Source organism: Ambystoma mexicanum, chromosome 1q (genome assembly GCF_040938575.1).
Source record: "Ambystoma mexicanum isolate Mex_15411 chromosome 1q, UKY_AmexF1_1, whole genome shotgun sequence".
Taxonomy (NCBI): Eukaryota; Metazoa; Chordata; class Amphibia; order Caudata; family Ambystomatidae; genus Ambystoma; species Ambystoma mexicanum.
Genome location: NC_090922.1, coordinates 1,197,113,271 through 1,197,137,449, shown reverse-complemented (window position 1 = coordinate 1,197,137,449; position 24,179 = coordinate 1,197,113,271). Strand labels below are relative to the sequence as shown.

At 46.8% G+C, this 24,179-nt stretch overlaps 1 protein-coding gene across 2 annotated transcripts in view; it reads left to right on the top strand.

Moving 5' to 3' along the window:
- Positions 1–24,179, top strand: part of LOC138543670 (probable methylcrotonoyl-CoA carboxylase beta chain, mitochondrial) — a 1,097,318-nt gene that overhangs the window by 541,355 nt on the left and 531,784 nt on the right. For both annotated transcript variants that reach the window (XM_069641931.1, XM_069641932.1), the window contains exon 4: positions 1,582–1,662. In XM_069641931.1, the coding sequence (XP_069498032.1) occupies positions 1,582–1,662 (81 nt within the window). The remainder of the gene's footprint in view (positions 1–1,581; positions 1,663–24,179) is intronic.

Here is a 24,179-nt window from a genome sequence, read left to right as displayed (position 1 = left end):
GTCTTGAGCCTGATATTCTTAAGTTCCGGAAACTCCTCAAGACCTTTCTCTTCTCCTCTTCCTTCTCTCTCCCCCTGCTAACCTAACTCTCTGATATTCCCTCTCCCCCTCCTTTCCATACAGCTCACTGACTGGCCGCCTGGTGTACCCCAGAGTCTCACAGGTCCCAGTACTTCTGCACTTGCCTCAGGGCCCTACACCCCACCCACCCACTGCACTTGCAATAAATCCTGAGAGCTTCTCTCTCTGCTCTTCCCCAGTCTCGACCGACTGGACGCACTTGGTCCACTGCCCCTCCCTTGTCCTGCCAGCACTTGCACTACAGCTCTGCCTGTAAAATGTTCTGCCCTTCCTTGTCCCACCCCTTAATGAGCAACAGCAGAATCGCCGTCAGGCCTATTTGTTGTATCTTAACTGTTAAATGTACCATATTCACTTAATCTGCCTGTGCAGACCGTTATCGCTTCAGAAATTCAAGGGCTCTGAGCGACTGTTTTTTCCCTGTGTTCCCACCCTCCTTGAGCGCCTTGACACACTTGCCTGTGTATAGGCGCTTTATAAATAAACAATACTATACCATACCATAGTTATAAGGCACCCCAGGGATATTTGTTAATGTGCCCTTCCCCTGAATTGCGAAGATTCTGGCTCCTCCTGAGAATCGGCAAATTGCCTGTGTTGTCAGTTCTCGGTCCGGACCAGGATATTCCAAAGGATGCGTGGTACTGCCACTCCTGTGGGCTTGGGAACCACTTGGAGACTGCTCAGCATGTCTTAACGGAGTGTAAGGAACATGGCACACTATATGTTAGCAGGCTGGCTGCCTATGTTTCCGATCCCAACAGTATCAAGTCTGAGCTATATTCTGGCATTATTGCCTGAATTCGGGTCATAAATCAATGCACATAGCACTTTTCAATATTTGGAAAGAACTTCTAAAACATGGAGAGGTAGGGCTACATACATAAACAAAAATTGTATGTGATGCTTGGCTAATGTGCAGTCGATACAGGACGTGCTATGAACCATGCACTTTGAAGTAGTATGCCGGGAGTGAGTTTTTTTTACCCCCACACACCTGTATCTAATATAGCTCTTGGATATTTTCTATTTTATGAGATTGGAGGTATTGGTATTAATTCTAATTTTATTCAATCCTATGAGGTTCTATGAAATTCATTTTTTGAAGTGCTATGGATTTTATTTTATGGAATAAAATTTTATGAACTTATATGAAATATTTCGATTAAGTAAACTTGAATGATTTGTGATATTTGAAAATATGTAATTATGTAAGGTAACAGTGCAGCAATGTTAGTATGTCAATATTATGCGCTGTATGAGAAAAGAATTGTTGTATGAACTTGTGTATTTAATTGTAAATGTTTTATGTTAATTGAGCTTTAATCATAATTAATAAAATAATCCACAGCTAGTTTCTGAGACACAATACCAATTCCATCTGTTCCTCACTAAAACTGCCATGTAACAGGTTTGTTCTACATATACTGTTGTGCTATATCATACAGCACCCTACATTAAAAATGAATGAAAGAAAATGTTTATCAATTAACTTTTCAGGCTGAACTGTTCCCTGACAAATTCCACGGTGGAAGAACATTCTACAATGTGGCCACTATGTCAGCTATGAAAATACCTCAGGTATTGTTGAGCAGTGGAAGAACTAAATATTGCATTCTTTTGATTGATTGTTCTTGCAAATAAAAGCATTGCATGTTTTAGAAAATACGAATGTTAGTTTTCCTGAAATGTACTGTCATATTTGTATACATAACTTTTTCCCTGGCGCATTTCTTTGTCCTTGCCTAGTGTGGTGGTTTGACCGCACTAATTTCAGCATCGATTGCGTTTACTTTCAAACAATTGTGTTATGAATTCAGAATCGAAACAAATATAAATAACTATGTGCATATGTGTTTGTGTGTGCTTGCTTGTAGCCAAAGGTCATCCTAAAAAGACAGTGTGATGTCTTCATTAGGCTACCAAGGTCATTTGCAAGCTTTTGTTTTCTTCATATAACTTCTTCAGGCACAGATAGAATGAAACATTTACAAAAACTGTGCAGTTGAAGTAGTCGGCTTCATTCCACCTCTAGAAAAAAAAAGAGACCGCCCTGAGAGTTCCCTAAGGTAGGGTAAGGGCCGGACTGGTCAGGGGGCATTGCGGGAGCTGAGAAACTTCATGAAAACATCCAGAAGAGCCCAAGGGGATGGAAGGGATCCTATATAATTTAATGCAGAACTTATAGAGGCACCCCAAAGATTGCAAGGGGGTGAAAAAGGAAGCATACAATTAGATGCAAACCCTATAAACTGAATAAGAACATCCCGAAGAGCACAAGGGGGGGTGAGGAGGAGAATATGCAATATAATATGAACTGTGTGAATTTGGTAAACGAGCTCAAGGGTCAGAAGGGGATGACAAGAGGCATACAATTAGATACAAACATTGAGAGTGCACCTAGGTGGGACAGTATCTGGCAGGGGAGTATACTCAGTCTGTCCAATTGGGCACTGGGTAACGAAGGGACGAGGATCCTTCCAAGACAAAGCAAGAGGGTCTGAGACTCGGATGAAAACTGGCAAAGCCCACCAGTGTAATGTATAAGGGTCGAGGACACACCTCAGTACAGGAAGAAAGATGACTATCTCTGGAAATGGAAGTAGTGAGAAACAAGTCTGGCAGGCCAGTAAACTAGACATGGTGTAACATTGGGAAAAGTCTACGGTGAGGTCTGGCAGGTTCGTGAACCAGACCTGACAATATATTGAAAAGGATTATTTTGTGCTACGGACTGGGGAAGAGGTATTCCCCAGAGGATTTTGAGGAACTTTGTGTTGCGGATAAGTGGAACCAGGAACACTGGAAGAGGTGTCCCGGAACCCCCTAAAGTTTGGCTGAACTTGTGAACATTGAACTATATGCATTCCTTTGTATAAGAACTGACCTTTGGTGTCAGCATTCTCAGTAGGAGTGATCTCCTTCTGGAATTGAGGAGACGCACACTTTCTATAGTTAGATTAAAAGTGTAAGGGACGGAAATAGGTTTAGATGGTGGATGTTTTTTGTTGGCGGACATCTTAACTGGGGACTTGATTATCTTTTTTTGAGGCAAAGCAATCCCTCATAGTAAATAGGGCAGGATAGGCTTTTCTTTCCTTTTGTTTTTGTGTTTTTGTGTTAATAAAAGTCTATGATAATCACTTTTACCATAACTGTGACAAGACTCTTGCTTCTGCACCCTTACAGTAAACCGAGGGAGCTCTTTACAACTGGAGGATGGTTCCACTATCTTGTTTCTCTGTGCCTCCATCTTTTCTTTCTTTCCTCTTCATTTCCTTTTGTCGCAAATCACTATGGGTGTGTGTTACTCACCACACCAAGGATCGGAAGATTGGAACCGGACCTCGAAGACAGAAGTGGTGGAATTCTCGGAGCAACCAGTCTTAACCTCAGCTACCCTGATTTCAGTGAATCAGGCTTCCTCAAGAAGAGGGGCTCTTTTCTATGATGTATCCCTCTGCTGTGTTGATATGACAGACAGAGGTATCAATCAAATAAAAGAGCGGGGTAAACACACACCGCTAGACCAACAGCTGAAAAGAAACCACAGAAAGGGTTATACGTGGTAGAGATGAGAATAGCAATTGAAAGGACAATCAACAATTCATGAATACCTGAATAACAAGTTGGTTGGAGTAGCAGAGTATGTACAGAGCCTAGAAGGACAATGCAAAAGACAATAAGGAACTAACAGACTTAAAGGACTCCCCTTAAACCCTAGAGAATGCACGACTAGCCTGGAAGGACATGGATGGGGAGCAAAAAGGAAATCCTGCTGGAAAGGACACGACAGGAGAAAATAATAAACGGGGATGTTAGTGAGGTAGGATACACCCGAACAGCACGAGGGACGCGCTAGGTATAGGTTGGTGCATGTAACTGGAAAGCGTCCTGAACTGCACTTGTAAGATAAGAGTACAAATCCAGCACAATGTCCAAGGTAACGTGTAGTTTTCTTCACAGCGAGGGCAGGCAGTGTTTATCCAAGAACAATCAATCACAAGAAGCAATGAGCACAGTTTGAAATGAAGGAACACTTACTGAAGGAAGTGAACCCTAAATTGCCAGGGTTGACCGCTCCGTTGCAGCCCTTGAAGAAGGAACCAAAAAAGGATACAGAGCGTAGGAAAACGACTTCTGACAGGAAGCCGCCAACAATCCAAGAAACGTTCCGTGTCGTAACAGCGTGTAGAACCAAAGACAACAGGGCAATCCGTAAGCAGAAGGCAATGTCGAAGAACCAGGGAAAACATGTTGAGAGGTAGAAGCAAATTCACAAGGTTGAGAAGGAAAATTGCACGGGGCTACACACGTAGGGGTATGTGTAAACTACAATTAGCAGCACCGAGCCCCGAGAGGAACAGAGGTAAGAAGGCAAGGGGCGGAGCATCGGTGTACGCGTTGTGTGTAATGAACGTGTCAGCTGACACGGCCGATGCCGGCGACCATACAGTCTCCATGGAAACCGATAACGCTGCCACACCGATGTCTTTCCCCGGGCTGTGTGAGCCGGTGTAAATGCAGAGGGAGATTGGCGAGAGTGGCGCTGCGGAAGTGTAACAGTGTGATGTCAGGAGTCAAGTTCTGTTTCAAGAACAGGTATTGTATCTCTTAAGCAAGCTAGCTTTATTCCAATCACCTTGGGGTGTTTGCCTTTAATAGAAGGGGTCTCCCGCTCCTGCTCACCATGGAACAAACAATTAGAATTTCGTTGGTCCTCTTTTAGGAGAGTTGATTTTGCAGAGCACTGCACCAGTGAGGTGAAGACTGAGTATCCAAGGCAGAGGCGAGATGAGCTCTGTGCCCTACCCACAGCCAGGGAAATTTGGGGGTGAACATGCTGCTGGAACGAGCAGCATCTCTGCCAGTCACTGCTGCCCATTGCCTCATTGTGAAGGACCCCTGACAGTGTGCACCTGCCACCCTTGCTAGGAGTTTGAGTACAAGGACTGAACTTGTCACCGAGACCCCAGAGTGGGACCTGCAGCACCCTGAGAGCCAAGACAGCCACAAGCCCTGTGTTTCATCGCATGGAAGGGTTACACTTGTAGGGGGAAAGGATGTGTGGCTCACTAACCTTGTGGAATCATCCCAGGTTTTCAACACTATCATTTTAAGGGAGGACTCCTGTACATTAGTCATGGTGCTATTATAATTATAATTGTTCTTTTATAACGTGCTTATTATGGGAGACCAGTTTCTAAGCGCTTGACCGAGATTCGAACCTGTTATGCTTTGTCTTGCTTCCAAGACAAGCACGTTGCCCCTGAGCTTTCCTCCCATGCCAATTTTTTATTGTCACTCCCGTCTATCACTCTGGAAGAACTATGCTGTGCCTCAAGTGTGAGGACAGACCCTAGAATGCGGGTAGTGCGCTGCCCATCTAAAAGAAGTGCCAACCTTCTGCTATCCAAGGTATTTGTAGGAGCTATGAATAGAACATGGTCAAAGGGCCTCAAAAGTTTTCTCCCAATTTTCAGCGGCAGTCAATGCCCATGTCAAAAAAGAAAGAGAAAGAAAAGAAAAAAAATAGAAATTGTAAACAAATTCTATCCTGGATAGTCCTATATCAAGGTGAAGTGTACGGACTTGATTAAAATGGGTAAATGTTACAGCTAAATTCAGATGGGGATTTCTTTGGTTTATCTAACCCACATATTAATATGTAGCTGCTACAGATTTAGCAATTTTTTGCTCAATCTCATTTCTGTTTTAGGATATCACAAACCAACAAGGTCAACTGCTTTCTGTGACTGATGGGCTTAGCGTCGCTTACATCAGGACCAAACTGCAATTTTCATCCTCAATTTCTGGGTCTGCTGATGATCTCTTTGCTCTGTGTTTGAGTTGTTATCTCAGCATTTATCCTATTTTATGTTCATTCTTTAGGGACGCCGTGTTTTCCTCTTGTAAGCGACAAAATTGCTATCAGTGCCATTTTTAGAGGCTGCGGTTTAGTCGCATCGAAACAGTCGAACTGTTATCGACCTCGGTATACCACATCTGGAACTAGCAAAACCCTCTGAAGCTGCCTTTGGCACTCGCTAAGCTCTTCGAACTCTTATCTGCCTGTTCAAACCTATTTGCTGCCACACCACGCTAGCTGGACAAGTCATTGCCTAGGATTGAACTACAAGCTCTCGGTTGCATCTGCTGTCTCTGAACCTCTGCTTGCCCCACCAGCATCTTCGCTGCCAATAGTCATTGCCAGTTTAACCGAACCTCATGGATCTTCAAGCCCCAACCATCGGAATCTGCATCGAACTGCTCGAACCGACTGTGCGCATTCAGTCAGCAGCATCTTCGCCCCTCTACTTCACTGTCAAACGAACCCTGGTGCCCTTCATTATCTGCAGCTCTTCAAGCACTTCATTGAACCAATCCCGTAGGCCAGTGGGTCTAGTCTCCAGCTTCTTCGAACTAAAGGTCATACCAACTTTGGTGGCCCTCACATTCTGCTCGTCTTTAAGCATCAACTTTGAACCGCAAGGAACTCCCGTTCGACTCTCCACTACACCGCTCCTCACCTGGGACAATGTGACCGCCGCACCCGAACAGTCTCAAACAGCACCGAACAGCCTAGTTTGACATAGTCAAACCACCCAGAAAGGAATATTCACCCATAACTGCCCCCTTTGTCCATTTTGTACCCTAGAGACTGGTTTGGTCAGTTGTGCACCTTTTCCCTCAAGACATAGCCATTTTGAAGAACATTATGTTCCTTGAAATTGCTATTCACCCCTGTATTCTTAACCACAGTGCTAGTTTGTGGGTATATATATTTTTTTTATTGTATATGGTTACCATTAAACTTTTCCAAATAGTTCACAGTAATTCCAAACTTTTATAGAAAAACGAACATAGCACATTTAAAACCTAATAAAATCATAAATGCAATCGATCTTCAAATAACATACCCTTTCTAGCCCAGAACAGGAGAAATCAAAGACCATAGTGACCACACACAACCTTTTTTACTGTGGGAACAGAACCGGACAAGCACGATGTTCTCAAGATGATCTCTACCCCATTTGCCCGATAGCCACTCCACCTATTGTGGATATATATATATAATATTTTGCTGTTTAAGTTACTACTGAATAACATTCACAAACCTCTTGAGTATAGTCTTCGCTTGGCCCACTTTCTCACAAAAGGTGAAGGAGTTATGTAGAAGGGTGTAGGCTAAGTAGGTGATTTATTCACTACTCACCACTATGCTTCTGCATAGCAGAAGTCATTTTATCCGAAGCGGCACTCAATCACAGGGTTTTTGTAGGGCAGCTTTGTATGCGATATAGGATATGGGATGGCAGATTGTGGCGTGGTTTGTTGAGTTGATGGGGAGAGGGTTCACGCATGAGAGGAGCTGGAAAGGAAGTGAAGACAATAATGAGTGTGTGGCCTTTGGGGGAGAGGTCAAGCTGGTTAAGATCCATGGTGTCCGTCAGGGCTTATAGAGAGTCGCATGGGTGTTTTGCTACTTGGGATTCGTGGATATTGAAGATTCAAGAGACAATATTATTGGACTAGGAGATTGCTGCCGAGACGGGAAGGTTGGAGAGATTGATTGTTACCACTCTTCTGGATGGCCTGATTTAAGGTGCAGTATAATAGTCATTGTTTGAGATCGGGAACACCTATGAAAGGAATTCAAAGGAGCTTTGTGTTTGGATCGGGATTACTGTGAAGAGGCCAGTCGATCTTATGGATGACTGCCACCTACCTCAATTTTTTCTTTTGCGGTCAGTATGTTGGATAGCGTAGCCATGGAAGACGTCAATGTATGGGGAGGCAGGTGTAATCTATGTTTTGGTAGTGAAGTTGGTGGTGATTGTTGTTGGTTATGAGGTAGGCAATGATGGCATGTGCAACTTCTGAGCGAGCATTAACCATCTTAACAGGGAGGATGTAAATAGTTGGCACGTGTTACAGGGACACGCAGGAATATTGATGAGGTTCACCAGGGTAGCTGTCCATGGCTGCTTTGGGGTTTTGGCCATACATTCCTTGGTGAGGATGGGAATGGTTGTGGTGATAAGACACATGGTGATGTCTACCTGTGTATAACTAGTAAAGTAACTGGTGCCTGGCCCTTTCCAGGCCCTAACTGGACTATACATGAATAGCGCTTTTCTTCGCCTGCCCTCTGCTTCTTATGCTAGGGTGAGCGATGCCATGTGATGTCACAGTTAAAAAGGAAAGTAAGGGGAGAGGGCTTAGCAGGTGGTTTGGGCAGAGGGTCACATGACCTAGATCCACTTGCACCAGCTGACCAACTGCAAATGAAAAGTAGCAGGAAGGTTGCTTAAGTGGGGGAAAAAAGAGCAGCAAAACAGGCGTAGTTGTGATTGATAGGTGGGTGGGGCAGAGGTCAGTTTAAATGCAGTTTGCTTTTGAAGTTTAAATGTTTTTTTGTGAAACGTAAATGGATTGTCGTGCAGACTTTTCTATTTTCAGATGTTTTTAAACCATGGTAAATAAGTCTCATTTTTCAGTGTATCAAGTGTGATTCAATGGAGTCAACACGGATTCACCGGGGGTGACCTCCTCCCATGTGGCCAGGGGACGGCAGCCGCTACCTGACCCTGGGGTCCGTTTAATGAGGGATGATCACATGTGATGAAACAACTACTGGGGAGACGTGTTTACTTCATTAGAGAAAATGTAGTATCCCCTTTCCATGAGGAAGACACTCTGATACTTTAATGGCCTATTGTCAACTAACTGTTCCCCTTTATAGAGGTAGTCCAGAAACCTTTTCTCTACAGTACTCTGGTCAGGCCCCCACCTTTGACTTCCCATTATTCACACACAACACCTTTTGTTTCTAATGCGCCTTTATGTGAAAGCTCTTAGACAAATCATGTAAGAGTAAAAAGTCGAATAACATTCATGGGCTCCAACTCCCATAAACACTCAAGTACTGAGACAATGAGGAGGAGGAGGAGGAGGAGGGAGTTTGGGTAAAGTGACAGGAGCTCGAAGTACAACATGCAGGATAGTTGTTTTTCCAAACCTTCAGTGTGTGGGACATTTGAAGATGGCAACCGCACTGTTGGAGAGAGCAGTGTGCAGGAGAAGACGTTAATCTCCAGGCTGAGGCTCATCGATGCGAAGCACACCGGAATGGACAATGCCGCCGGAACAGAAGAGCAGACACTACGTGCAAGTAAGAAGGGCCATGGAGATGGTGAGAGCCGCCCAGGAGCTCCTGGATGCTGAGTCACTCGAGGAAGCAACATTCTCCCGTCTGGGTCGAAGAGGAAAGCTGGCGTGGGACTGCGCAGCCGCACAGGATGCAGGAGGAACGTCCGCACACTCGAAACCGGGTAAAGGGATCACATCACAGAGGCACGACCAGCATCGGAGATGCTGGAAGGAACCAGTGAGTCGGCCGAAAGCAGCTGGGGACCCCGGTGAGTTCCGACAAGTGTTTGAATAGAACAAAGTTGATGATGCAGAAAATACCCTAAGTTTGTTTGAATGCAGACAAGACAAAGTACAAAGGCAAACCCCAATCCAGTACAGATACAAGTTTGGGGCAGAAGTTTGAGCAAATAGTACCATAGATGGATTTCTGATGCTTCTTAATCTGCTTAGAATCGCATGCTGTGCATATGGTCCGACATCCAGTGGTAACCGCGGAGTATTGCATCTTGTCTTTCGGGGACCGAAAGGGGACGTCGGCATAGGCGTGTCTGTAACATTATCCCTATCGTGACATGTGTAGTACCCAAAATCCCTCACGCGCCGAGGTCCCTCTGATTGCTTTTTACCGCCCAGATAACTGGTCGCCCTATAGCGGAGCTCTTATTAGAGACATTGTTTATCTTTACCGAACTGTCGGTTTATTCCCCGTTAAGTCACTTCGCCAATAAGAATATCTTCGACGAAGACTACGGGGGAATCGTTTACGGCTGTGGATTCGGCGCCTAAGATCCAGCGGCCGGATTGTCCACGTGGTCGGGCCCTCTGGCCGCCCTATACAGTAGGGAGAGTGGGGTCGGGGTGGCCATATTGTTTTAGTATGTGTTTCCTCCTTTCCCCTCCTTTCCCTTTTGGTCTGGTCATCCTTCCCTTTTGCTATGGAAAGGACTCCCTTTAGATTCTGCCCTAAGTGTAGGGTCAGATATCCTTGGAAGGACGAGCACAGGACGTGTAACGCCTGTCACCCCCTAGAGCACGACGAGAAGCGTTGTGCGGCGTGCTAACTCCTTCGGCTCAAGACCCTTAAGGAGCGCCATGTAAAGCGGTGGGCAGCGTACGGCATGTCACGCGTGGAGCCCCCTTCCCCTACCACCACACCAGCAGAAAGTGACAGGGGTACTTCGGATTACCAAACGTCCAACGCGGATGTTATAGACCTTGAGGCGGACACTTCTAGGTCCGCCACGCCCATCCCTGACCCTTCCAGGCTCGACTCTGGTCTTGCTACAGGGACCACACCTGGCGACAGGGGCGTACAATCGCACAACACTAAGCACACAACCCCTACGCCAATTTCGACGGTTGCGTCGAAAAAGGTGAAGGCGCTAACGGGGCCGCCAAAATCTTTGCCGGTTCCCACGGATCGCTCTGATCCAAGGCCTTCCCCGTATTCGCAGCAGTGCATGGCGACTGGGCAAACAAAGAAGACTAATGGCGCTACTCCTAATCTTACACAGGTCAAAAGTCGGGAGCCCGACGTTTCGCCGAGTCCCAAGGCCTCTATAGGCCCAAAAGATACGACTAGGCCTCTACCCGGAAACCCGCCCACTAAACCTCCTGGTGGCACAGATAGTCTTTCTGCTGCCGACAAATCATCGCAGCCTTTGTCTCTCGACGATTCGGCGACTATCCAAAATAGCATTGGAAGGATCGCAGCGGTGGTGGGTCTTATCCCGGTTCCGCCAAGGATTATGGGTCAATCCGCTGGAAATTTTTCGGCGGATTATGTTCCTGGTTCCGATGGAACTTACGTACATAGTCAAGAGACTCTCTCCGACACCCTTAGAGGTTCCCGTCGACGCCAAAGTGCGGAGAATGTCACTTCTCCTCGCGCCGGCCCGTTCGGGTCCTATAAATGGACTACAGAAAAGTTTGAAGGTTGTATGGATCGGCTGGAGCGGATCATCGCCTCTTCAGATCATCCGCGCCCGAAAAGAGCACGGGTAGACCCTAACCCTCAAGTTCAAGTAGATCAGTCTCAGGTTTCACAACAAGAAGACTTGATCCATATGGATACTTATAGAGATATCTATAATGAGGAAGAAGCGTCCTTTCTCAAACTATGAGGAGGATCAACAGGACATGATAGACAACTGGGAGGAGACCACGCAGGAAGGTGAAAACCCTTTGACACAACAAGATCAGGACTCTGATATTTTGGTCCTGGATTCTCCTCCGTTCACTCCGCCTCGCCAGGCCTCCCTTGTGGATGACCAGGTGGCTTTCAAATGCATGCTGAAAAAAGCGGCAGAATTCTTCAAAATTGCCACTCAAGAGGCGGTACCGGAGCAGGATTTCTTGGAGGATATTATCAAAGAAAAACCTCCAGCGAGTCAATCCATCCCCCTCCTTAATTCTGTCCGGGGACAGGTAGCTCCATCTTTGGTCACACCTGCTCAGACACGGGCGGTGAAGCCGAGAGTCGAAAAACTATTTCGGCCTTCCCCAACCGACCCTCTATATATCAAGGGGCACTCCATCCCAGACTCACTGGTTGTGACTACCACTCAAAAGAGGGCAGGGGTACCCCTTGCCACAGGAGAATCACCACCGGACAAGGAGTCTAAAAGGTTGTATGCCCTGGGCAAACGTGTCACGTCAGCAGCTGCATACACCATTCGGGTTGCTAATAATACTTCGCTATTAGCAATGGAACCTGCTCCAAGAAGGCCTCCAGGAGGTTCCTGAATCAGCCAGAACAAAGCTTCTCACCATTGTTTCGGAGGGAAAAATGGTTAATCAGAATGTGGTGAAGAACACCCTGGACACTGCAGAAACAGCAGGCAGGACTCTTGCACAAGGGACTCTTCTAAAAAGACACGCATGGCTGCGCACGTCGGGCTTCAAACCTGAGACCCAAGCCTCTCTCATTAACAAACCCATTGAAGAGATTAACGTCTTCGGGAAAGCAGTGGATGAAGCGTTGGAGACGGCCTAGAAGGAGTACAAGACTATTAGGTCTTTGCACCAGATTACACAGAAACCCTCCTCCCAGAGGGGTAATAATTCTCGGCGGTCCTTTCGAGGACAAGCCCGTGCCATCAGAACAACTACGGCACGGGTAACTTCAACACGAATCAAGCATCCGGAAGCCCTACCTACTACCCCCCAAGGGGTCAGAACCGCGGCAAAGGTGTAGAGGCAGAGGCCCCAATCCCAGAGGTGCCTCAGCCTCGGGTCAGAAATGACCACCAAGTCCAGGTCCCCTCCCATGTCTCCCCGGTCGGGGGGGCGATTAACATCTTTCCTCAAGGCATGGGAGGGAATAACTTCAGACCAGTGGGTCTTAAAGATGGTCGCCCACGGTTATTGCGTGGAATTCGCCCGACCTCCACAGTTCAGACCACCGCGATCACGATGCCTTTCACCGGACCGTCTGCAGATCCGCATCCAAGAGGTAGAAGCTCTGCTCTAGAAGCCGTCCCGATTCTTCAGGTAAACTAGGGTATTTATTCAGTGTACTTCCTTGTACCCAAAAAGGATCTCACCATGCGTCCTGTTCTAGACCCACGCCCAGCGAACAAGTTCATAAAGCCCCAAAAGTTTTGCATGGCAACACTACAGGAGGTGATCCCATTGCTGAAACGGGGGGACTTCATGGCAACATTGGATAAGAAAGATGGGTTTCCCAAGAATCGACCTGTTCGCTACTCGGGAGATCGCCCAATGCCAAGACTACACCTCCAGGTACCCCCAGAACCGGATCAAGGGGAGCGGTTTCTGGATAACTTGGTCGGGGAAATTTGTCTACGCTCCCCCCCCCCCCGACTCCCCTTCTCAACAAGATAGTGCACAAGATGCACCAGGAACCAGTTACCATGATACTGGTGGCCCCGCCAACCCTGGTTTGCTCACCTGATGGAGATGTCCCTCTCCCCACCAGTCAAACTGCCCTGCCCGTACAACATGTTGTCTCAGGACAGAGGAGAGACCCTCTACCCATGCCCACAAACTCTGAACTTAGCAGCCTGGCGTCTGAGATCATAGAGTTTGGACACCTGCAACTCCCTCAGAGATGCATGGACATACTCAGGGAAGCGGCAGAGTAGTTTACCACGTGATCTGAAAACCTATAAAGAAAAGTCCTGACGGGCGAATACACCAGGTCGCTGAAATTGAATAAAGATTCCTGGCAGGTGAGTATACCAAGCAATTTACAAAGTGTGAGAAGCATGACAGTGTTCTCCCGACTACTCCCACGGGATCTTCCATTCAAGTTACCAGGGAAGTACCATCGCTTTTGGATCCCGACCCTGGGGGTGGACAAGCGAGGGAGGATCACCTGAGTGGAGAGTCAGGGGGATTGGGAGGAGAATGCCCGAGGGCTAGGTATCCGCACACCCCCTACCGTCCCCATTTTCCATCGGAAACCCCTTCCTCAGCATTCATGGGATATTTTCAATCCCATTCCTTCTCCCCCTCCCCATTTCTGAATAATACAGGGAAGAAGGCAACCGAGAGTAGTGAGGATTTACCTGCAAGAAACACCTTGAGAAACAGAAAGAAGACTGCCACCTACTACCATTAGGTAGTAGGGTCAGATAGGGTCAGGCGTTTAACAGTGACTACTCACACCTGACTCCACTTGACTCCCATTTTATGTATAAAATGTGTGGATTTGCACAACCAGGAGAGCGAGCTGTGAATCCTGATCGAAGCCAAGAAAGCAAGGAGCTGCAGGGAGAGAAGCCCCGAGGATCCAGAGGAGAGCAGCGTGCTGAGATGGTGGCTCTGTGTTTGTAGGGGGCTGCAGCGTGGCTAGGGAGCTGTGTCTTCAGGGAGCCGGAGCGAGGCAGCCTGTGTCCTGCTGGTGGTGTGTGGAAAAGTGATTGTTCCCTTGGAACGTGTTCTGGTCACTATGACTAGACAAGTAAGCGCCATTGCCTCTTCAGCAGCCTACGCCACCAAGGTCCTCATACCTCCAGGCCCTTTCTCTCCAAATATAATTACCTTACCATTGCCCGTGCAATCATCGGCTCTAAAATTAATTACTGTAATGTCCTATTCACAGGCACCTCTGCTGGAAATATGCACAAACTTCAAGTCATAAAAAACAATGCTCTCAGAGCAGCCCTTAATATCCCGAAAAGAGAACACATCTCCAAAGTCAGAAGAGAAGCACACTGGCTCCCCATTCAGGAAAGCATCACTTTCAAAACACTTTCCATTACCCACAAACCCCTCACAAATACAGCACCCACATACCTCGCACAAAGAATCTAAAAGGTTCACTCCACTAGGCCCACCAGAGCCCCCTACACAGACTGTCTAATTGTGCCTAAAGTAAAAAGATCCAAAGCCGGAGGTTCTAGCTTCCCCAACACTGCTGCCAAACTGGAATAGCCTTTCCCCACCCAGAAAGCTGAGAAATCCTACTGGACCTTTTGTAAAGCACTCAAGACTCTGATATTCTCTTAACCCCGACCACCCCATCCTACCCCACTCACTTATCCACTTATCAGAAACATTCCGACTAATGCACTGTACTGTATGATAAACTAGTGTGATCTATGGTATGACCACTATGTTGATGAAACTTTAATAAGCTGATACCTATGCTAGCCCTCTTTTACATAACGACAACAGGACTGTATTTCAGTCTGACCAATTGACTTGTACCTGCAAGAGCACCCCAATGCCTCCAGGATTTATGTGCATGATACAAATTAAATAAATAAATAAATCAAAGAGTGGGGGCAAGTATACGTTTAGACACAGACATATTTTGGTTTTGGACTTTCAGACATCGACGGCTCTTAGAAACATCAGTTGAGGGAACCATCCATTTAGAGTTAGGGCCATTTAGGTATTACACCAACCCCATCATTGGGGTAAATACAGGTTTTGAAACTATAATATGTGGGATGTTTTTACCCATGCATCCGAGCCCTACCACAAAAACTGTGCAGTACTGGCATGGAAAATATCATGATGGCCAGAGCTTCCCAGAAAATGCACAGGGAAATGCATGAACAATAGGCTGCCACCCATTTTTGCCGATGTTATGGGCACAGAAGGGCACTGCCTAAAACCCCCATTGGGCTACCCACACAGTAGCCTGAAACCATTGGGAATGGCAATGCTGATTGCCAAAAGCAACCTAGAACTGTGGGGAATTCATTTTCTTAAATCCCAAAAATGGTTGCATTACCAGTACTCACCACTATCCGAAAGCCGGCGTTTTAAAACAACACCAGACATTTGTGTAAAACTGAATAAATGAACCCAAAGCAGGCCAAAGAAAGACTTACTGAGAGGTGGATACAATGTAAAGTTATATTCTGAAGTGACTTAAAGGTTTATAACAAGACTGGCTGAGCTCTGCAGGTCTGCAGCGGCTTAAACTGAAACTGGATTTAAAATTACCAAAAATCGAAATGTGTAAATAAACTGAGGGACAGACTTGTGACTGCCACATAGTTTGTCACTGTTAAAATGTCATAGTTTTGAACTTAGAATCAGCATTCTAGCTGCATATGTAAAAATTGTTAGTTTTATTTGAAGACAGAAAACTGGGTAACTAAAAGTGACATTAGCTGGGGCCTGGCTTAAGGAACTGGATTCTGCATGACAACTTCCCCCCAATTGGAGTGAAACTGGATCCACAGCAGTTCTCAGGCCTGGCTGCATTCTGATGGGAGGTTACCCCTCTCTGATTGAATTACCAAGGGACTGCTAGAGACTAAACAAAGGACCCAGGCAGAGGGTTTATTGGGGGGAGGCCATAAATGGCTTCCTCTTGAACAATGGGCCTTCCAGGGCCCAGGTAGATGGTTTATTAGGGGGACCGTAAAATAGCTTCCTCTTGGCAGAAGCTGGGAGGGGCAGGGTCTCTGAGCTTGGCAGAAACTGGATAAACTGGTTTCTACACCATGTGACCTGAAAATACACACCCCTGTTGGCCAGAATATGATTCTAAGAAAGATGTATAACTCACAGTGCGGACTTGTCAAAATTATTTAAATGATACTATAATTCTTGTGAATTTTCTGTGCACGTTTTAAGACGCGTTGGGAATTTGTGTGATGTTCTGGGGCAAAACCCCGCTATTTATGGATACTACAGACTGTGTTTAAGCTAGAGACATGGGAATTTACTGCAGTATGTAAGGACAGGCCGTGTATATGTGTATAATTTTTAATGAAGAACCAAGGTTGCATAACCCACTAAAATCGAAAATAAGTTGCCATTTTTTAATGCAAGCCCTCAGGAAGAGCAGAGTTTGAACAGAGTATACCTCATGTGATAGGTAATATGTACATGCAATGACAAACCACTATGTATTTGAGAAATGTGTATTTTGATCAAATATAGATTTGTGTGCAATTTGACAGGGGAGAGTCCTTTCTGCAGGCCATATAATGACATCGCGCTGACACTCCACTTCTTTTCCCCAATCAAGAGAGAAAGGAAAGCTTGACCAATGGGCAGTTGAGAGAGGGGCTGGCTAGTGATGCTGCACACACACCCACTTTCAAAAGACATAAAAAGAGCCACTGGAAGCTAGAGAGGACATTCAATTCCATTTGTTGCAGAGCATGCTGACCGGCGACTTCACATCCAGAGATCCTACACTTAGACTTCCAAGCTAAACAGAGACTACAGAACTTTGAACCAAGAAGGCCCACTGCAAGCAAAAGTATTTGTCAGCAGACCCAAAAATCATTTGCAGACTATTAGCAGCCGGACCCAGGTGTTGATTCTGGCCTGAAACCCTGTGCCAGAAAGATCCAGAAGCAGTGCTGTACCCAGAGAAAGCAGAGCAGTATCCAGAACCAGAGGCCAGAGATCCAGAGTGACCCAGACCGCTGTTAGCAGACCCAGAGAGCTGACCCAGATCACTGTGAAGTGCCGAGACCAGAACTGGAGTCCAGTCCAAAACCTGACCAGATCCGTGGGGAGGCCTATTTCAAAATATATTGTGAGTACCTAGTAGAACTGTGCAGAACCAATCTCTTAGTTAAAATAATATAATTCAATCTATTTTAATCTAACCAGAACTACCTCCTAACTGTCACCTGTCATTTGCAAAGCTGTCACCTGTCATTTTCTAGCTGCAAGCTGTAACCTGTCGCTTTGAACTTTTAAAATTTCAAATCCGAAAAACTACCTTTATTTAATCGTCCGTATCTCTGGAACCGTTTGGGCTAGGAACTTGGTTTAACTTTCCTCTTCAATAAGCTTAGAATCGACTTGCTACTACTTATACTGTTAATCGTGATTCACGCATTTTGCCGCGATTCACGATTTGGTTAAAAATCCAGCCACGTGTGAAAACAGCAGCTTCCTTGCTTTCCTTTGCCAAAAATTCGTTTAACCTGCTAGTTACTCCTAGATCCTTGCTAAAGTGAGACTGAACTCATCCCAAGTATATTTCACTTACCCTGAACCTCCTAAAGGGAATTAAAACGATTTTCAGCATATTCCTCACTTCATTGCCAGCACATATAAAAGCATTTTGTCTGTGTTTTAGACTTCTGTAGTCTAAGCTTGCTGGGGTGAACTGAATTACATTTGATTGCATTTCTGAGAACGGTGTGCTTTCCTTCCATTTCCTTGCATTGCATAAAGGGGGGGAGTGGATTGCCAGAGGAAAGTGATTACATTGTTTTGTTGAAATCATATTGAGTATTTTCTGTATTGCATTTTCATTCAACATTGCATCCATCTGAAACTAGATAAAGCATTCTCTACCACCTTATTCTTCTGTTCCTATTCCCAAGCGTGTTACCTCATCCTTTATAGCACTCCTGGGTAATCAAATCAGTTTATTAGTAGAACCTTACCCATTGTTGTTAACTGCTCATGTTCTGAAGTGTGATATTAATTATTAATTTATTATAAAGTGTGATATATACCTATTGTTTAAATTCTCAAATAAACCTTTTAACTTGCAAAACAGAACTACTTCTTGGCTCAGTGGGGTCAGGGGGATTCCAAGAGAGGGGTGTTATATAGGGGTAGTCATCCAGAACTCATGAACTGGACATAAAGATATATCAATAAGGGTTTCCATTCAGTATCCCAGACTAGGCATTGACTTAGCTGTAGTGTTGAATTGAATCCTCTTACAACGTGGGGGCTCGTCCGGGATGTTTGGGTTAGATCTATCACTTGTGCAGATTAATACAGTGTGCCAGCTGACCAGATACACATATCCGGTCGGATCACCACGCTGTGTTACGCTGTAAAGGACTCCTCAAAGGAACGCTCTAAGGAAAAGGTCTGTTTTGCAAAAATAAAATACAAACTTCTGTAAGTCAGTAAGAAACTCAAATTCCAGAATGACGACCTTGGTAGATATGAAAATAGCCAGAGAACACTTCTTACATAAGCTATTTGTGAGAGGTGAGTGGTCTCATCAGGACCAAACGGTCTGGTTGCAGGCAATCGCGCAACAGGTCACTGAAACAGGGTCAGATATATGGGGAGATCAGGGTCCCCTACATGTGGCCCTGAGTGAACTATATATGGCCCCTAAGGCCAAGGATGAGCACCACAAGATTGCCAGGGTAGCGGCATATTTATATTTACATATGGGAGCCATGCAGGACAAATGTGCTGAAGGCCAAGATCTGGCGAGTAGGCAACTGCTGGCACTACAGAAGGCCCAATCTGATCTGGACTCTTCTGAGCAGAGGCTGCTCAGGAGCCAGGAGTCAGAAAATGACAGCAGACGGTACATCACTAAAATAAAGGAGGATATGGATGTGCTGCAACAGGAAAAGGCGGACCAGGATACCAGATTTCTGGCCTTGCAGAAGGAGTACCAAGAAGGTTTGGACTCCCTACTGCAGACCCAGAAAAAGCTGGAGCAACAGTTAGACTTCAATAGGGCATGTGCTGAGCAGGTAGTCACCCTGCAAAGCCACCTAGATAGGGAGAAGGCAGAGAGCAATAAACTGATTTTGAAAGACCTGGATACCCAGGCAGAGTTTGACCAGGAGCGCCAGAAAACTGGTGCCTTCCAAAGGCAAAGGGACGACCTGGCGGCACAGATGCAGGCTCTTAGTCAGGAAAGGGATACCTTAGGCCAGGAAGTCTGCCACTTAAAAAGGAAAATGGAAGAAAATCACCTGGCCCACCAGGGACTGGGTGACCTCCAAAAAGAACACCAGAACGTGTTAGAGCACAACAGGAGGGTGGAGGATGCTCTGGCAAGAAAGGAGCAGGCCAATAGGGACACAGCTCAGGAGGTAACCCTCCTGCAGCAGAGACTGGCCCAGTACTCCAGGACCAATCAGGAGGCACAGAGAGAAAATGAGGCTCTCTGTCAGCACAATGATAGGCTTCAACAACAGGTAGCGATGCAGGAACGACTGATAGTCTAGTAAGGCCTTAACTGAGGAACTGAAAGCGCAGGCTCTTGCATTGCAACAGGGAGCAGGGGCGGATAGAGACCAGGTTCGCTGGGAAAGGGAAACTCCTGAGCATAACCTCAGGAGCCCTAGTACCAGAGGCCTTCATATCTCTCAGTCCCTGGACTCTGCCACCCCCATGTCCCCTGGCGCACATGAGCACCGGGCCACAGGGATGGCAGATTACTATCCAGCCAGAAGCATGGGGCTCATAGGCCAGTACCTCCCAGGAATGGATGGGCGGGCATCCGGGTATGGGCACCCAAGCACAGTGCAATTTAGTGGGGAACCCCAGGAGAATAGGCCCATTAAGGGCATCCTGAAAACTTCTGCCCAGTTAGGTCAGTGGGGGGAGTACCCATCAAATCCTTGCAGCGAGGAGGGATCTGAAGACTCCTCTGAGCGGTACAGGACACAGGAGACCAGGTCCCCACATTCTGCCAGCCACTCCCAGGCTCGCAGAATCCGGGAAAACCTGGAAGATCAGACAGGAACCTCTGGGAGCAGTGCCTCTGAGTCAGAGGATGAATGGACCAGGGTTACCCGAACCAAAAAGGCCAATAAGGAAAAAAGGGCCTTGCTTAAGGACCCATTGAAACAGATTAAGGCAATCAGGAGTGTCATCAGGCCTTATCATAAGAACGCCAAGTACTCTGTTTGGGAACACTTGGAGCTTTATGAGCAAATGATGGAGACTTTTCATTTGAAGGACAGCCAAAGCTGTATCCAATATGTAAAGTGGACATTCTCCCCAGAGTACTCCAGTTTCTTTGCGGGGCTGGAGGACCAAAATCATTCAAGGTGGTCCACCTATAGGGCGGCCATATTAAAACACAGAAATCCCCAAGAGGCTCGCAAGGCAGCCTACAATTTGCAATGTGAGGAGGATCAGGCCCCACAAGAATTCGTGCAAGAACTGAAACGTGCCTTTGCGCAGACCTGGCTGGCAGAATGTGGGGACCTGGTCTCCTGTGTCCTGTACCGCTCAGAGGAGTCTTCAGATCCCACTAGAAGGATGCGCACAGACAGCAGAGAATTTGTCAATACATTTTTCCATGCCTTGCCCAAATACATCATGACCCAGCTCGTGAGAGATTTTCACGAGAAAAGATCTTTAGACTGGGTCATTGAACAGGCTACCCGGATCTATGAGGTGCAGAAGCCCATAGAAAATAAAAATAATGCGCCCAAAAACCCCAAAACCAACAGCACGCCTGCTGCTGCCAAGGTGGCAGAGGTAAAGGTTGCCCCCGTTTTAGACTTGGAGATGGGGGGGCCTAAAAACCTACCTGCACCTAATAATCCTAAGCCCAGAAATCCCTCTGGCCAGTCACAGACAGGGAGTCGAGGAGGTAGTCCCACAAATGGGGTCCCAAGCTCCCCTGACTATGTAAGTCCCCGCTACAAGGGAAACCGACCAATCCTGGGTTATGTGTGGACTCCTCCAGCCCAAGGGGGGGATCCAGCCAAGCACCTGACCCGGGGAACTTCCCTCCTAACTTCCCCCAGGAGGCCAGAAATTCTCCTAATCCTGGGCAGAACTTTTTCCCCAGGTATCCACCCAATTTCCAGCCCCAAAATCATCCATCCTTCTTTCCCCAATTCCCTGAGCTCAGACAACCTAATCCGGGAGAGGGGAAGCCAAGGGTGGAGGGGTACCAAAATCTTCCCAACCAGGGGTACTACCAGAGAAGGGATAGCTACCCTTCCCGGGATCAGCCCAGGGGAGAAAATAGAGCCCCGTATCAGCCTGAGCGGGTTTCCCAGTTAGAGCGCCAGGTCCAAAATATGGCACGGGATCTGGGTCACATACTTAGGGCTCAACAGAACCCTCAGATGAGGGTGCCACCGCAGAATGTCCCAAACTCTGGACCTGGTACTCCAGAACAATGACGGGGGCAGCACCCCGATAACACGCCGGTTCCCAGGGAGGAGGCACAAGGGGAAGGGGGGTGTAAAGCCTTGGAGGAAGCTTCCTTCCCAACTTGTAAACAGCCCCTGGAAAACCAGGAACCGGAAACAAAATCTCCTGCCCCTGAAAGCCTGCCTCCCAAGGAGCAGAGGGGGGGGTAGGAGAAACAAAGGACCCAAACAGACCCACTTTGTGGAGGAGGTTCAGGTCTTCCAATTTGAGGGAGAGGGATCCTCAGAAGATCCTGGGAAAAGGATCTTCTCCTTCAGAGATGGGGGAACTCCTCCCAAAGAAAAATGGGTCCCAAGGGATGTCAATTCAGACTGTGGAGATATGGAGACTGAGCTACCGCCACCCATCATCTCATCCCAGAACCCACAAAACCCACAATACCGAAATCCCCTGGTTCAAACCCATCCTGATGACTGCCTCCAAAAAGGGCGGGGCGGCCCAGAACCGGAACCAGGGGAACCCACAATGGCTCTGATCTCCAGTTGCCAACTTTTTCTTTCAGATTCCCAAGACTCTCCACAGAATTCTGCCCAAATCTCTTCGCTAGCAATGTCCAAAACCAGAAAGTTAGCCCACCGGTTGTCCAAAAATGTGCATTATCTGTGCCCCCTTGAGGAGAAGGAGGGAAGATACTATGCCCCGGTGCAAGTACAGGGGCAGGGTACAATTTTGGCACTGGTGGACACTGGATCCCAAGCTACCCTTCTGTCCAAAAGGGCCTTTGATGAACTAAATGCAGGAAGGGGGGAGAATTACCGTATTTCTCTCACCTCTCTTCCTGGACAACTGCAGAACTTTGACGGGAAGGAAATTCCCGTTGAGGGGACTGCAGACTTGGACATTAAAATTGGGCGACACAAGGTGAAACACCCGGTCATAGTAGTGACTCCAGAGGGCACCCCTTGTTTACTAGGGAATGACCCCCTGAGAAGGTTGTCACCCCTAATAGATTGTGTAAACAAGGTCCTCTGGACCCAGACTAGCCGACCAATAAAATTAAAACAGAGTGTCAACCATGTTAGTTTAAACGGCACCTGCCACATGGTTGAACAAAAATCTGACCAAGTAGAATTTCACTTCCAGAAGAACCAAACTCCCGACGTGACAGTAATAGCAGTAGGACAACAGACTGGTGATGGGGGGGGTCCTCTCTATTTCTGAAAATCACCCTGAAATTCTTTACTAATCCACAATCAGAAACTCTCACTCCTATAGTCCAGAAAGATGTGAAATCAGCTCAGAGCCTGGCTGATATTCAGCAAATTGGAGAGCAGTTGTTCATCCCTGTTCAGTTAAATGATGGGAAGGACTCTGTTCTCGCTCGAGTGTGCGTGAACAATGGTAAGAGCTCCATCAGTGAAGCCATGTTCCGCCAACTCCCAAAAGATCCAGCCATTCCCACATTCAAACTGATAGACAAATGGGAAATGGACCTGGAAGCACCTAATTCCAAACAGCTCCTGCCAAGCAGGTGTATGCTCAAAATCTCCATTGGCAACAAGAGCATAGTCCATAATTGTTGGGTCGTGCAAGACGTCACTGCCGCCTTTTACTTAGGCAGTGACATTCTCAATCGCTTTGCCATTAGTTTGGACCTAATAAACTTCAAAGCTTGGTCCCGATTAGCGGATAATCCCATGGGCTTTGATGATCCAGAAAAAGCATTTAGGTGAGCTCAATTGCTACCTTATGCAGTTGAAATTCAGATTAAAGAGGAAGTCACCATCCCAGAAAGGACCCGACAATTCTCCCTGGAAGTGAAAGTTAAAAGAGGACAATATTTGCAAAACCCTGATGCTTATATACATCTAAATGCTTCTCTCCAACAGCAAGGGTTGGGGGTAAACCCAACTCCATTAGTCAACATAGAACATGACACCATTCCAATAGAGGTGGATAACAGCGACTTAAAGAGTATTACTCTAGCCGCAGGCACCATTATTGGAATGGCGGTTGATGACCAACATTTTTCCATTGATCTAGGAAATTAACTGTTAGGACCAATCCCCAAGGACTGTTTTGACAGTGACAGTGACAGTGACAGTGAGGACAATACAACACCAGACAGGATTTTTACCCGGCATGGGGGGAAATTCCTGGTGTACACTTCCTGCCCTTATGGTAAGGAAGATGTGACTTGTGACTTCAGGAAGGATGAGGTGATTTTCCAGGTCCATGAGGGTTGCCTTTCCCACCTGAAGCCTCCAGTCCAAATCAGCACTCTGACCAGGGACTTCTCCACCCAGCTGGAGGAGGCCGCTGAGATATCCAAACCAGAAGTCTTTCCAGGCTTCAGGCAGATGGTGGAAGAGAGAGTCAACCTAGCTGATGCCTGTGTGACTCTGGAACAAAAGCAAAAGTTGAAACAAGTTTTCTTGGATTTCCAAGATCTCTTTGCGGTAGACTCATATGACTGTGGCCGCACCGACATCCACACAACAACAATCCCCATGGACCCTGGCATGACTCCAGTGTTTGTGAAGCAATATCGTTTGCCTCTCGCATCCATGGAGTCCCTTACTGAAATAATTAAGAACCTTGAGTCCCGGGGAATAATCCGTCCAGTTCACAGCACCTTCAATAATCCGGTGCTGGGAATATTG